The following is a 16,581-nucleotide window of genomic DNA, read 5'->3' as shown; positions in this document are numbered from 1 at the left end:
CCTGTTCAACTCGTCTACCATTGCCTTGTTCCCCATAATAAATTCAACCTTTTCTGTCTTCAAAGGCCCAATTTTGGTCTTAACTATTTTTTTCCTTTTCACATATCTAAAGAAGCTTTTACTATCCTCCTTTATATTCTTGGCTAGTTTACCTTCGTACCTCATTTTTTCTCCGCGTATTGCCTTTTTAGTTACCTTCTGTTGCCCTTTAAAAGTTTCCCAATCCTCCAGCTTCCCACCCGTCTTTGCTATGTTATACTTCCTCTCTTTTATTTTTATACTGTCCATTACTTCCCTTGTCAGCCTCGGCCTCCCCGTACTCCCCTTAGGATCCTTCTTCCTCTTTGGAACGAACTGATCCTGCACCTTCCGCATTCTTCCCAGAAATACCTGCCATTGTTATTCCACTGTCATCCCTGCTAGGGTATCTTTCCAGTCAACTTTGGCCAGCTCCTCCCTCATAGCACCATAGTTCCTTTTGTTCAACTTTAATACTGACACTTCTGATTTTCCCTTCTCCCTCTCAATTTGTAGATTAAAACTTATCGTATTATGGTCGCTACCTCCTAATGGCTCCTTTACCTCGAGGTCCCTGATCAAATCCGGTTCATTGCACAACACTAAATCTAGAATTGCGTTCTCTCTGGTAGGCTCCAGTACAAGCTGTTCTAAGAATCCATCTCGGAGGGACTCCACAAACTCCCTTTCTTGGGGTCCAGTACCAACCTGATTCCTCTAGTCTACCTGCATGTCGAAATCTCCATAACAACTGTAGCATTACCTTTGCGACATGCCAATTTTAACTCTTGATTCAACTTACACCCTACATCCAGACTACAGTTTGGGGGCCTGTAGATAACTCCCATTAGGGTCTTTCTACCCTTAGAATTTCTCAGTTCTATCCATACTGACTCTATGTCTCCTGATTCTATGTCCCCCCCTCGCAAGGGACTGAATATCATTCCTCACCAACAGAGCCACCCCACCCCATCTGCCCATCAGTCTGTCCTTTCGATATTCCCTTGAATATTCATTTCCCAGGCCCTGTCCACTTGAAGCCATGTGTCCGTTATTCCCACAACATCATACTTACCAATTTCCAACTGTGCCTCAAGCTCATCCACTTTATTTCTTATACTCCGTGCATTTTAAAATAATTTTTGATTGGATAGCCACCATTGGTAACCAAGTTACACAGAATGAACTATTTATATACTTCTTCTAGTTATTATTTTTTGCAGTCCTGGTAGTGACACTGTAAGTAGGTATAATGAATATTTTAGAAATACTTGTGGAAGTGAAGATTTTTTAATCTCTTTTCTGAAACGTTCATACTTAAAATGAATCAGTTTATGGGGTTACTTAAGTGCTAATAATCACTACAAGGAATTCTTTAAATCATTTTCAAAAAGCATAAAGTCCCTGTTCCGAAGAATTGCACCGAAATATACTTGAAAAAGGAATTGGAATATCAGAAAGGTTTCACAATTGATTTTTCCATGGGATTTTGAGTCTAGACAAATAATTTATTTACAGCAGCCCGAATACATTGGTCTATTCAATCCTAATTGAATTCTGTATCTCATTTTATAATATGGTTAAACCAAGTAAATACAAAGCTTATGGAAGCTCAGTAGAAAAGATTCTGAGATGGAATTTCTTTTTTTTAAATTTTATTTTTATTTGGATAAGGAATTCACAATTATCATGTACTTTTTTCACACATATAACCTTTTCCATTTTTTTATATGTATAAAACTACAATTATTTATACATTCTTAAGTACACATTGAGATGATATAAAAGGAAAATAAACATTTAAATAGATAATTATGTACTGTGGTAAATCTAACCTATTTGGCTAAGTAATGAAATTAGTTGTTAAGAAAAATGGTAATAATAGTTTCCATACAACCCTTCTGGACCATTTCCACTGGTCCAAAATGTTGCATACAAGCCTATATACCAACCATTGTAGGTGTTTATATCCCAATTTGTTCATGCTTGTTCCTGCCCGCAGACATAATTATCCAATCCCTATGTACTTATTTACTTAATTTTTTCATTTTTTTAATCCCTTTCCCAAATCTTTCCCTTTACTTGTGTTAATTCTCTATTTTCCAAAAAAAAAACAAACATTTAGACTAGGGGTGCTTACGTTAGCAATATTACTGTGTTGATGAGAAGAGCAATATAAATCATTAGGAGAGTCATCTAAAGTCTGCTCGCATTGGGGTTATATATTCAATCCATTTATTCCAGATTTGATAAAATGTTTCTTTTTGAGTTCTCAGGGAGTAAGTCAACTTTTCCATTTTAAATATTTCCAAGATAATTTCGTACCAATCTTCTAATGTAGGTGGTATTGGATTTAGCCATTTTCTAGTGATTGATTTCTTACTTGCCGCTAAGAGGGCCTGCAGCAACTTTATATCTTCCTTCTGTTCAAGGAACAATACATGCCCCAAATAGAGCGTCTCAAAGTTCAGAGGTATCTGGGACCTAAGTACCTTAACTAATGTTCTATGAATACCTTGCCAAAATAGACTTAATTTAGGGCAATCCCAGAAAATATGAAAATGATTTGCCTCCTTGGAGCCGCACCTTCTCCAACACGTCACATTTGTATCTTTATATTTTTCCTGATATGGGGTCTTGAAGTATCTTACAATGTTTTTCCAACAATGTTCTCTCCAAGTCAAAGAATTAGTCGAGGACTATTGAAAGCTGCAGATTTTCCCCCAAGCCTTCTCTGAAAGTACCAGCCCCGCTTCTTTCTCCCACTTCTCTTCAATATACAGTGTATTTACATTTTTAGCATGGGAGAGTGCATTATATAGGCGAGAAACTGATTTACTAGGTATTGAACTGCAAGCCGAATTCAGAATCTTGAAAAATTCTAATTCTACTGTTGATAGGTCTGTATATCTACAACTCTGGTTAACATAGTTTCGTATTTGAAGGTACCTAAAAAAATCATTATGTTCTAGGCCATGTTTGTCCTGCAGGATTTGGAAACTTTGTAATACTCTTTTATCTATAAATGAGAGGTAGGTTGTAAGACCTTTCTTTATCCATAGCTCAAATCTTTTATCTCCTCTGTTGGGAAGGAATTCGGTATCATATGCACACCATCTAAAGAGTTTTAACATGTTATTAATTCCACATGAATTAACCACCTTCTGCCATACTTTTAATGTAAGATTTATCCAAGCATTATTAAATTTTTCCAACTGGGCCATCAATCCTTTGTCAGCTATTGAGGCCTGAAGAGGAAAACTGTCAACTAATCCAAATTCTATTTCCTTCCATCTAGCCTTATATTCCCTATTACACCAATATAACAGAGGGGTTATCTGTGAGGCATAAAAATAATTTCTCAGGCAAGGAAGAACCATACCTCCTCCTTCCTTCCCTAACTGTAAGGTGTTATATCGAATTCTAGGTTTCCTTCCTTGCCAAATGAAGCGGGAAATCCATTTGTCCCATTCCCTGAATTGATTATCATCCACCTCCACTGGTAAAGTACGGAAAAGATATAATAACCGAGGAAGAATATTCATTTTTATAGTATTTATCCTTGAATTTAAACTTAAAAAGGGGATAAGATTCCATCTATGCATATCTGCTTTTATCTCTGAGATTAATGGCCCATAATTTACCTGTGACAGTGTTGAAAGATCCTTCGGCAGGGTTATTCCTAAATATTTTAATGATTTAGCTTCCCACTTAAGATCGTATGTATCCTGCAATTTTTTTGGATGGTGTATAATTTAGGGACATAACCTGCGTTTTCTTTACATTTATTTTATAACCTGATATTTTCCCAAAGTCATCCAACAGTGTAAACAATCCTATAAATGATTTTTCTGGTTCACTCAGATAGACCAAAACATCATCTGCGAATAACGCCACTTTCTGTTCAATCCCTGCCACCTTGATACCTTTTACGATTTCGTTCTGTCTTATTAGTTGGGCAAGTGGTTCAATATATAGCGCAAAAAGGAGAGGAGAAATTGGGCATCCCTGTCTAGTGCCTCTCTCTAAAATGAAGGAGAGATGGAATTTCTATTGTATTCTCCGATCCAAGCAGAGACAATAGCAGGCCTTGTGTATGTTTTACAGAGTTTTCACAAACTGCAATTCTTTACCATGTGTCAAGCATACAATCCATAATCTTTTGAATTTCATATTATTTTTCAGAAAAATGAAAAAGAGCTAGGGGAATAGATTAGATAGTTCTTTCAATTATAGCTCATTTGACAAGATACCCCACGCAAGGCTTATTGAGAAAGTAAGGAGTCATGAGACCCAAGGGGAAATTGCTTTCTGGATCCGGAACTGGCTTGCCCACAGAAGGCAAAGAGCGGTTGTAGACAGGTCATATTTTGCATGGAGGTTGGTGACCAGTGGTGTGCCTCAGGGATCTGTTGTGGGACCCCTTCTCTTTGTGATTTTTATAAATGACCTGGATGAAGAAGTGGAGGGGTGGGTTAGTAAATTTGCTGATGACACAAAAGTTGGGGGTGTTGTAGATAGTGTGGAGGGCTGTCAGAGGTTACAGCGGGACATCGATAGGATGCAAAACTGGGCTGAGAAGTGGCAGATGGATTTCAACCCATCTAAGTGTGAGGTGGTTCATTTTGGTAGGTCAAATATGATGGCAGAATATAGTATTAATGCTAAGACTCTTGGCAGTGTGGAGGATCTTGGGGTCCGAGTCCATAGGACACTCAAAGCTGCTGCGCAGGTTGACTCTGTGGTTACGAAGGCATACGGTGCATTGGCCTTCATGAATCGTGGGATTGAGTTTAAGAGCCGAGAGGTAACGTTACAGCTATATAGGACCCTGGTCAGACCCCACTTGGAGTACTGTGCTCAGTTCTGGTCACCTCACTACAGGAAAGATGTGAAAACTATAGAAAGGGTGGACAGGAGATTTACAAGGATGTTGCCTGGATTGGGGAGCATGCTTTATGATAATAGGTTGAGTGAACCTGGCCTTTTCTCCTTGGAGCGTCAGAGGATGGGAGGTGACCTAATAGAGGTGTATAAGATGATGAGAGGCATTGATCATGTGGATAGTCAGAGGCTTTTTCCCAGGGCTGAAATGGCTAACACGAGAGGGCACAGTTTTAAGGTGCTTGGAAGTAGGTACAGAAGAGACATCAGGGGTAACTTTTTTTTTTAATTAACGCAGAGAGTGATGAGTGTGTGGAATGGGCTGCTGGCGACGGTGGTGGAGGTGGATACAATAGGATCTTTAAGAGACTCCTGGATAGGTACATGGAGCTTAGAAAAATAGAAGGCTTTGGGTAACCTTAGGTAATTTCTAAGTAAGTACATGCTCTTCACAGAGCATGTAGGTTTTCTATGCTTCTATGACATAGGGTCGGAAGGAGTGGAATCATTGTGGATAGAGCTAAGGAACTGCACAGGTAAAAAGTCCCTGATGGCAGTTATATATAGACCCCCAAACAGTAGTAAGGATGGTGTCTACAAATTACAATGGGAGATCGAAAATGCATGCCAAAAGAGCAATAGTCATGGGGGATTCCAACATGTAGGTAGATTGGGAAAATCAGGATGGCACTGGATCCCAAGAGGTGGAATTTCTAGAATGCCTACAAGATGGCTTTTTAGAGCAGCTTGTGGTTGAGCCCACAAGAGGATCAGATATTCTGGATCTGGTGTTCTGCCAGGAACCGGAAATGATTAGCGAGATAATACAAGAACCCTCGGGGACAAGAGATCATAAAATGATCGAATTCACCCTGAAATTTGAGAAGGAGGAGCTAAAGTGACATGTATCAGTATTGCAGTGGAGTAAAGGGAATTACAGAGGCATGAGAGAGGAGCTGGCCAAAATTGAGTGGGAAAAAAAACACTGGCAGGGATGATGGCAGAGCAGTAATGGCTGGAATTTCTGGAAGCAATTCAGAAGGCACAAGATATATACATCCCAAAGAGGAAGAAGTTGTAATGTATTGTGTGAGTATTCGTAGCGTCAGAGTGCGTATGACGTCAGGACGTGGAAAAAGTATAAAAATGGAAGTCTGGTGAATAAACGTGGTTGTTCAATCTACAGCGGTGTCCGAGTCACATCAATATTACATGGTGTCAGAAGAAAACGTGAGAAATAAAAAGGAAGAGAAGACACGTAAAAGATGTCACAGTTACAGACACTGTCAAGTTTAAGCCTACAAGGTAATCTTGCTGAGAACTGGAAAATATGGATGCAGAAGTTTGAGCTGTTTTGCACCGCTAGCGGCCTAGCTGAAAAGACGGAAAAAGTGCAATGTGCTACGTTTCTGCACATGGCGGGAGAAGAGGCAATAAAGGTTTGCAACACGTTTGTCTTCTGAGATGATGAGCAAGATAAAATTGAAGTGTTGAAAAAAAATTTTCAAGATTACTGCGAACCGAGAAAAAACCTACCGTACATCCGACACCAGTTTTTCACGCGGGCTCAAGGACCAACGGAGACCATAGATGCCTACATAACAGATTTGAAGAGCAAGGCAAAAGACTGTGAGTTCGGACAACTGCATGATTCTTTAATACGTGACAGGATTGTATCCGGCATACGAGACGATCAAGTGAGAGGCAGGCTATTGAGAGAGGCAGATCTTACATTAGAAAAGGCGATTGATGTTTGCTGTGCCAGCGAGATCACGTCAAGTCAGGTCAAAGTGCTCAATGAAGAGATTGAAGTGCACAAAATAAAAACTGTGAAAACTGATAAGAATAGGACAAAGCCAGGTCCACAGGATGATCAAAAGGAAGTTAATTGCAACAGATGTGGTTATAAACATGGATACAGAAAATGCCCAGCCTTTGGTCAGACATGCAAGTTATGCCAGAAAAGGAATCACTTTGCAAAGAAGTGCAAATCGAAGGAGCACGCAAGGAAAGTGCATGCTGTGGAACAGAGTGAGGGCAACAGTGACATGTTCATTGAAGTGGAACAGGAGGTATGCATCAAGAATATTGACAATGCAGAGATGGAGGATGAAGATGATTGGACCCAAGATCTGATAATAAACAAGAGGAAAGTGACATTTAATCTTGACACTGGGGCAAAGTGCAATGTAATGTCGACAGAAACATTCAACTCACTGGACATCAGAGGAAGACTGGAAAAATCCACCTGCAAGCTTGTTGCATAATTCGGCCACAAGATGGCGCCACTGGGCAAAAAAGCACTCACCTGTGTATACAAAGGTCAACAATAGAAGATCGAGTTTGAAATAGTACAGTCACATGTTCCAGCAATACTGGGCAAAGCGACATGCACAAAGCTAGGCCTGGTGAAGAGAATCTACAGTGTTGAAAAAGAAAATGACATTCTCAAAGACTTTGATGACTTGTTTTCTGGATTAGGATGTTTACCAGGGAAACACCATATCAAGATTGATCCAACTATTGCACCAGTTGTGCATGCCCCGAGAAAGATTCCAGTAGCTCTCAGGGATCGAGCAGTGGAGGAGCTACACAGAATGGAACAGATGGGAGTCATAACAAGACAAATAGAACCGACCGACTGGGTGAATAGTATGGTGACAGTGGTCACAGAAAAAAAGACGAGTATTTGCATGGATCCACAAGATCTCAACCAAGCCATCGAAAGAGAGCACTATCCGCTGCTCACAGTTGAAGAGGTTGTCTCCCACATGCCTAATGCAAAATACTTTTCAGTATTAGACGCAAATCAAGGCTTCTGGCAGATCAAGCTGGATGAAGAAAGTTCCAAATTATGCACTTTCAACACGCCCATAGGGAGATATCGTTTCCTGCGTCTACCCTTTGTGATTTCCTCTGCATCAGAGGTATGCCAGAGATCTGTGGCACAAATGACTGAAGGCCTGGACGGGGTGGTCAACATCATTGACGATTTGCTGATATGGGGTGACACAATTGAGGAACATGATCAGAGACTGATGAAGCTCCTGGAGAGCGCACGTGAGTACAACCTAAAACTGAACAAAAGTAAATGTAAGATCAGAACCACAGAGATCAAATACATAGGTCATGTGCTCAGTGCTGATGGGCTAAAACCAGATGATGAAAAGGTCAGAGCTGTGGTATAGCTACCACCACCGGAAGACAAGCAAGAACTATTGAGGTTCATGGGCATGATACAGTATCTTGCCAAATTCATTCCCAACTTATCAGAGGTCAGCGCTCCACTCCGAAAGCTACTAGAGAGCAACACTGAATGGCATTGGGAAGACGAACAAAAGAAAAGTTTTGACACATTGAAGCAGTTGGTTACCAATGCACCAGCACTCAAGTTCTATGATGTCAATAAACCGGTGACGATGTCTGTGGATGCCAGTTCAGAGGGAATAGGAGCTGTTATACTGCAGGATGGGAGGCCTGTGGCGTATGGATCACGAGCACTTATGGACTGTCAATGCCGATATGCTCAAATCGAGAAGGAATTACTCACCATAGTTTATGGGTGTGAGAAGTTCCACCAGTATGTATATGGCAAAGAAATCCAGGTTGAGAGTGATCACAAACCACTTGAGAGCATCTTCAAAAAGCCATTCCACCAAGCTCCTATGAGGCTGCAAAGGATGCTTCTCAGGCTACAGAGGTACACTCTCACAGTCACCCATAAGCCAGGAAAAGAACTGTACATCGCTGATGCTTTGAGCCATGCTTACCTCAAAGAGCAAAAGGAAGAGTTGCTAGGAAGAGAGCTGGAGGTCAACTGGGTTACACCTCAGCTAGCCATCTCTGAGGAGAAGTTGAACATGTTCAGGAAAGTGACTGCAGATGATCCTGAAATGCAAATACTAAGAGACATTACAATGAATGGATGGCCAACAGAAAGAAAAGATGTTCCAAAGGAAATGCAGAAATACTGGACATTTAAAGAGGAAATCAGCTATGCATCAGGACTAATGTTGAAATGGGCAAAACTCATCGTACCAAACCAAATGAGACAGGAAATGCTGAACAGAATTCATGAGTCACACCTGGGGATAGTGAAATGTAAAGAAAGAGCAAGGGACATTCTCTATTGGCCAGGCATGTCAACTCAGATAGAGGACATTGTGTCTCAGTGTGCTGTCTGTAATGAAAACAAAAACAGCAATCCAAGAGAGCCTCTGCTTCCCCACCCACTACCAGAAAGATCATTGGAGAAGATTGGCACAGATCTCTTTCACTACAATGGTGCAGAATATCTGCTTTGTGTGGACTACTATTCAAAATATCCAGAGATCACCAAGTTAAGTGACACGTCCAGTCGAGGTGTCATTACCACAATGATGTCGACATTCACAAGACATGGGATTCCAGATATTGTCGTTAGTGACAATGGTCCACAATATGCCAGTGGTGAGTTCAGAGGGTTCTCAGAAAGCTGGGAATTTCAACATGTTACTTCCAGTCCGGGGCACGCTCAGTCTAATGGACAAGCAGAGAGAACTGTACAAACTGTCAAGAACATGCTCAAGAAGGCACAAAGCAGCAACGGTGACCCTTACATCGCTCTGCTTGAATACCGCAACACACCAATTGAGGGTATGGGGTTCTCTCCTGCGCAGCTGTTGATGGGACGTCGTCTGAAGTCCAAACTGCCAACGTCCACAACTCTACTGACTCCTGAAGGTAATACTCAAGTACATGACAAGCAAAAGTACAAGCAAATAAAGCAAAAGAGCTACCATGACAGACGTACAATACAGTTGCCAGATCTGCATACAGGTGAAAATGTCAGAATACAGAGAGGGGACACTTGGCAACCAGCTGTGGTTGTGAACAGACATCAGCAACCAAGATCCTTCATAGTTCGCACGCCGGATGGAAGAGTCTACAGGAGGAACAGGAAGCATCTGCTGAAGACAGGCGAGAGGGGGTTTCCACGTACAGATGCACAGGACATTTCCACAGATACAGACATGGAAACAAACGACACCAAGAGTGATGCAGACCGCAAAAACACAGAGGTCCCTCGAGAGACTGACATTGATGAAGGTCAAGCCCAGTCACAGTTGTATCACACACGGTCTGGGAGACAGTCAAACTTCCAGCTGGATACAGAGACTAGACATACAGTTGAGGCAAAGTCACACATGTCATAAGTTCCAAAGTGTGAAATAAAAGGTTTATTAGTCTATGTTAGTAAAAGAAAATACACTGCTGTTAGTATTGTAAGATACAATGCAGAATACAGTACAAGAAGGTAAGATTTTTTTAGTTTATGTCATGGTTGTTGCACTGTAAGAAGGGCATACCTAGAGGCATTGTTTTGGTAATTCACAGTATTGTAAAAAAAAATCTTGAGAAGGAGGATGTAATGTATTGTGTGAGTATTCGTAGCGTCAGAGTGCGTATGACGTCAGGACGTAGAAAAAGTATGAAAATGGAAGTCTGTTGAATAAACGTGGTTGTTCAATCTACAGCGGTGTCCGAGTCACATCAATATTACAGAAGTATTCTAAAGGAAAGATGACACAATAGTGGCTAAGAAGAGAAGTCAAAGCTAACATAAAGGCCAAAGAGAGGGCATATAATTGAGCAAAAATTAGTGGGAAGTTAGAAGATTATGAAGCTTTTAAAACCCAACAGAAGGCAGCTTAAAAAGTCATTGAGAAAAAGATGAAATACAAAAGTAAGCCAGCCAATAATATTAAAGAGGATACCAAAAGTTTCTTCAGATATATCATGTATAAAAGAAGAGGTGAAAGTGGATATCAGACCACTGGCAAAACGATGCTGGAGAGGTAGTAATGGGGGACTAGGAAACAGTGGAAGAACTGAATAAGTACATTGCATCAGTCTTTACTGTGGAAGACACTAGCAGTATGGAGGAAGTTCCACAGTGTATGAAAGTATCAAGTCAAGTCAAATTTACTTATATAGCACATTTCAAAACAACCCACAAACACAGGAAACACAGACATAACCAACAAGGCAAACAGCTTATAGGCACAAAAGAAACAACACAAGGGCCTAGGCACAAGCCAAAAATCAGCCACATCAGGAGGATTCAAACGCTAGTGAATAAAAGTAAGATCTGAGCCTGGGTTTAAAAGAGTCGATGGAGGGGGCAGATCTGATAGGGAGGGGAATGCTGTTCCACAGTCTAGGGGCTGCAATAGCAAAGGCGCGGTCACCCCTGAGCTTAAGTTTAGATCGTGGGACACCCAGGAGCCCCAAGTCAGCCGATCTGAGGAAGTAGAATAAGGGGTTAGAAGGTCTGCGATATGGGGGGGGGGGGCAGCCCATTTAGGGCTTTATAAACAAACAGGAGAATCATAAAATCAATTCTGAACCGTACTGGTAGCCAGTGGAGGAAGGCCAGGTTAGGAGTAATATGGTCCCTCTTCCGGGCACCTGTCAGGAGCCTGGCTGCGGCGTTCTGGACCAGTTGCAGACGGGACAGGGACGACTGACTAATCCCAGTATACAGGGAGTTGGAGTAGTCCAAGCGGGAGGATATAAGGGCGTGGATGACTTTCTCGAGATCTTTGAAAGAGAGAAACTGCTTGATTTTGGCAATAGTACGAAGCTGGAAAAAACTGGCTTTTACTACTGCATTAACTTGCTTGTCAAACTTAAAGGTGGAATCAAATATCACACCAAGGGATTTAACATGGGGTTTGACAAGGGTGGACAAGTTACCAAGACTGTTGGTAATCACTTTGATGGAGTCAAGGTGGCCAGATAGGACAACTTCAGACTTGCCTTCATTCAGCTGTAGGAAGTTTTGTGCCATCCAACACTTCATCTCCTCAAGACAGTTCGTGAGGCTGGCTAGTTTTCATCACTAGGGAGAAGATTCTTGGGAAACTGAAAGGTCTGAATGTAGATAAGTCACCTAGACCAGATGGTGTACAGCACAGAATTCTGAAATAGGTGGCTGAAGAGATTGAAGAGGCATTAGTAATGATCTTTCAAGAATCACTAGTTTCTCAACTGGCTCCGGAAGACTGGAAAATTGCAAATGTCATTCCACCCTTCAAGAAGGGAGAGAGGCAGAAGACAGGAAACTATAAGCCAGTTAGTCTGACTTCAGTGTTTGGGAGGGTGTTGGAGTCGATTATCAAGGACGTAGTTTCAGGGTACTTAGAGGCACATAATAAAAATAGGTCGTCGTTAACATGGTTTCCTCAAAGGAAAATCTTGCTTGACAAAACTGTTGAAATTCTTTGAAGAAATAACAAGCAGGATAGACAAAGGAGAATTGGATGATGTTGTATATTTGGATTTTCAGAAGGCCTTTAACAAGGTGCCACACATGAGGCTGCTTAACAAGCTAGGAGTCTGTGGTATTACAGGAAAGATTCCAGCATGGATAAGGTGGTAAATGCGGGTTCTTTTTTAACATTTAAGAATAAATTGGACAGATACATGGATGAGAGGTGTATTGAGGGATATGGTCCGTGTGCAGGTCAGTGGGACTAGGCAGAAAATGGTTCGGCACAGCCAAGAAGGGCCAAAGGGCCTGTTTCTGTGCTGCAGTTTCTATGGTTTCTATGGTAAAGCATTGGCTGATTGGCAGGAGGCAAAGAGTGGGAATATAGGGAGACTTTTCTGGTTGGATGCTGGTGAGAGGTGTTCCACAAGAGTCTGTGTTGGGACCAGTTTTTTAAAATTATGTGCCAATGACTTGGATGACGTGCAGACGACACAAAGATAGGTGGAGGGTCAGGTAGTTTTAAGGAAGTACAAAGGCTCCAGAAGGATTTAGACACATTAGAAGAACAGGCACAGAAGTGGCAGATGAAATACAGTGCCAGGAATTGTATGGCCATGCACTTTGCTGAAGAAATAAAAAGGCAACTATTTCTAAATGGAGAAAAAAATTCAATAATCTGAGGCGCAAAGCGACTTGGGAAGGCTTGTGCAGGGTTCCCTGAAGGTTAATTTGCAGGTTGAGTCTGTGTGAGGAATGCAAATGTAATGTTAGCATTAATTTCAAGAGGACTTGAATATAAAAGCAAGGATGCAATGTTGAAGTTTTATAAAGCACTGGTGAGGTCTCACTTGGAGTATTGTGAGCAGTTTTGGGCTTCTTATCTTAGAAGGGATGTGCTGACACTGGAGAGGGTTCAAAGGATGTTCACAAAAATTATTCCAGGATTGAATGGCTTGTCATATGAAGTGAGTTTGATGGCTCTGGGCCTGTATTCACTAGAATTCAGAAGAATGAGTCGTGAATGTGGACTTCAGGGAGGGTAAGACGAAGGAGCACATCCCAGTCCTCATAGAGGGATCAGAGGTGGAGAGAGTGAGCAGCTTCAAGTTCCTGGGTGTCAAGATCTCTGAGGATCTAATGTGGTCCCAACATATTGTTGTAGTTATAAAGAAGGCAAGACAGCGGCTATACTTCATTAGGAGTTTGAAGAGGTTTGGCATGTCAACAAATACACTCAAAAACTTCTATAGTTGTACCATGGAGAGCATTCTGACAGGCTGCATCACTGTCTGGTATGGAGGGGCTACTGCACAGGACCGAAAGAAACTGTAAAAGTTTGTAAATCTAGGCAGCTCCATCTTGGGTACTAGCCTACAAAGTACCCAGGACATCTTCAAGGAGCGGTGTCTCAGAAAGGCAGCGTCCATTATTAAGGACCCCCAGCACCCAGGGCATGCCCTTTTCTCACTGTTACCATCAGGTAGGAGGTACAGAAGCCTGAAGGCACACACTCAGTAATCCAGGAACAGCTTTTTCCCCTCTGCCATCCGATTCCTAAATAGACATTGAAGCTTTGGACGCTATCTCACTTTTTTTTAAATACACAGTATTTCTATTTCTTGCACATTTTAAAAAAATCTATTCAATGCAAGTAATTGATTTACTTGTTTATTTATTATGTTTTATTTTATTTATTCTCTCTCTCTCTGCTAGATTATGTATTGCATTGAACTGCTGTTGCTAAATTAACAAATTTCACGTCGCATGTCAGTGATAATAAACCTGATTCTGATCTTATTGAAACCATTGAATGGTGAAGCACCTTGATAAAGTTGGATGTGGAAAGGATATTCCAACAGTGGGAGAGTCTAAGACCAGAGGACACAGCCTCAGAATAGAGGGGTGTCCTTTTAGAATGGAGATGAGGAGGAATTTCTTTAGTCAGGGAGTGGTGAATCTGTGGAATTCATTGCCACAGGCAGCTGTGGAGGCCAGGTCTTTATGTATATTTAAGGTAGAGGTTGATAGATTCTTGATTGGTCAGGGAATGAAGGGATACGGGGAGAAGACAAGAGATTGGAGCCGAGAAGAAAAAATGGATCAGCCATGATGAAATCGCAGAGCAGAATCGATAAACCAAATGGCCTATTTCCACTCCTATATCTTATGGTAATTTAACACATGTCAATTCAGGTATCATTCTGTTAGAGCACAATATGCCTATTCGGCCCTTCTTAAGGTGTAACGTTTGGACCTGAAACATTAACTCTGATGTCCCCGCCACAGATTCTGTCTGATCGGCCGATGCTTCCAATATTTGTTTTTGTAGCTGGAGTGCAAGCGCTTTTCTCAGAAACTAACGTAAAAATACCAGTAAATGACAATAGATTCAGTGCTATGTTGGCACATTGAGAAAGCGGGAAAAAACTGTTATAGATCAAACTTGGTTTGAAAGCTTCATAATGGAAGGTTACTGAGTTTATTGTTAATCAGATAGTAAAGGAACAAGCAGCCTCGGCACACATCGAATTAGAGCAAATGTTTTAAATCATAATTATGTCACAAACAAATGGTGAAAGTGAGCCATGCAGTAAAATAACTAAAAAAGAGAAACAGACTAAGACTGTCATAGTTCGGTGCCTCACTCACCATCAAAGTAGATAAAATGCCTTGAAGAGCCTCAGATTGTTCTTCTTCGTTCTCTCCCTCCCGCAGGATGCCGTTAATGTACGAGCCGTAGACATCACCATCTATATCCATCCCTTCTAGCCGCCTCCTGAGCCACACGGCAAACCCCGCTACGTCCCCACTGGCCGCGGCCATGCTGTACGGCAATGGGTCCTACCGCCACCCTGCGACTGCCCGCCGAGGCGCCTGCTTGGCACCTGCGCAATAGTGGCCAGATTCCCTCTTCCGCATCATCGCGAATTGGCACTAAAGTAGAAAGAAGTTTGAAATCCCGGTCTGATCTCGGAAGTAGGTAGCTGGCTGAAGGAAGGTACGTGATATTTTGAGAGGAACGGACGGTGGCTAGGGGAGGATTTTGTCTGTCGGTTCGGGAGAACGGATCGCTCTGTAAATCCTGGTTTGGGTGGTGGTGAGGGTTTAAATGGCTGTCGGGCAGTCACCCACCAAACAAACCAACTCCTTCCATTTATGTAGCTTCAGGACGTTCCAAGACGCTTCATATGCAATTGGAACCTTAAAAGAAAGCTATTGGAAATCTTTTTAAAAATTCGTGAAGTGTCGGAAGGTTTCAGCAAGTCAGGCAGCATCAGACATAAAAAATGCTGGTGATCGAAGGGTCTCAGCCTGAAACGTCGACTGCACCTCTTCCTAGAGATGCTGCTTGGCCTGCTGCGTTCACCAGCAACTTTGATGTGTGTTGCTTGAATTTCCAGCATCTGCAGAATTCCTCGCGTTTGCAGGCAGCATCAGAATCAGGTTTATTATCACCGGCATATGACGTGAAATTTGTTAATTTCGCAGCAGCAGTTCAATGCAATACATAATATAGCAGAGAGAGAAAAAATAAAGTAAAATATAATAAACAAGTAAATCAATTACGTGTCTTGAATAGATTTTTAAAAATGTGCAAGAACAAAAATATTGTATATTAAGAAAGTGAGGTAGTGTCCAAAGCTTCAAAGTCCATTTAGAATCGGTTGGCGGAGGGGAAGAAGCTGTTCCTAACTCGCTGAGTGTGTGCCTTCAGGCTTCTGTACTCCTATCTGATGGTAACAGTGAGAAAAGAGCATGTGCTGGAAGTCCTGTAGCGGTGTGCTACACACCACTAGAGTAACCACACGGAGTCGGTGAGTTGGGATTGCGATAAAGAGATTTATTCAAATTTCACGGCCTGCTTTAAAGCCATCCCGTTCCCGCCCTCCTTGGGGCGGGACTGCCGTGGAGAATGCATATTCCCAGACGCTTTCTGCGCGCGGGATTTCCCCCCTGCTGGTGAAAATGGCCTGGCACCCTTTTTGGGGCCGGCCCTTTGCCTGCGCACGCTGTTGTGAGCCGGTTCGTGTGTGCCAGAAAGTGGGTCGCCACAGTCCTTAATAATGGACACTGCTGAACCTCTCATCACAGCACTAAGCAGTATTGCATCCGTATTGTACTGTCTCAGTACTTTTATATTTGTGTAGCACTTTTTTTATTTGCAGTTATTTTGTAAATAACACTATTCTTTGCATTTCTGGTCAGTTGCTAAATGCATTTCATTGGCTTTGTATCTGTACTCAGCACAATGACAATAAAGTTGAACCTAATCTAATCTAATCTTTCCGAGACACCGCTCCCTAGAGATGTCCTTTGTGGGCACACACTCATCCACACAGGTTTTAATGAAGTCAGCAACAACAGCAGCATACTCATCCAGGTGTGAATATGAATCCCTGAATACAGTCCACTCCACCGATTCA

General features: G+C 41.9%; 2 protein-coding genes across 3 annotated transcripts in view; one reads left to right on the top strand and one right to left on the bottom strand.

Annotated features, from left to right (window-relative positions):
- The window catches only part of ccdc43 (coiled-coil domain containing 43), a 78,008-nt gene extending 62,948 nt beyond the window's left edge, over nt 1-15,060 (bottom strand). Inside the window, exon 1 of the mRNA XM_063037679.1 lies at nt 14,807-15,060. Coding sequence (XP_062893749.1) covers nt 14,807-14,980 — 174 coding nt within the window. The 5' untranslated portion in view covers nt 14,981-15,060. The remainder of the gene's footprint in view (nt 1-14,806) is intronic.
- LOC134340439 (uncharacterized) overlaps nt 15,018-16,581 on the top strand; it is a 31,869-nt gene continuing 30,305 nt past the window's right edge. For both annotated transcript variants that reach the window (XM_063037677.1, XM_063037676.1), the window contains exon 1: nt 15,018-15,155. The gene's annotated coding sequence lies outside the window, so the exon portion shown is untranslated. The remainder of the gene's footprint in view (nt 15,156-16,581) is intronic.

Source organism: Mobula hypostoma, chromosome X1 (genome assembly GCF_963921235.1).
Source record: "Mobula hypostoma chromosome X1, sMobHyp1.1, whole genome shotgun sequence".
Classification (NCBI taxonomy): domain Eukaryota; kingdom Metazoa; phylum Chordata; class Chondrichthyes; order Myliobatiformes; family Myliobatidae; genus Mobula; species Mobula hypostoma.
This window is presented reverse-complemented; position numbering and strand designations above follow the sequence as displayed.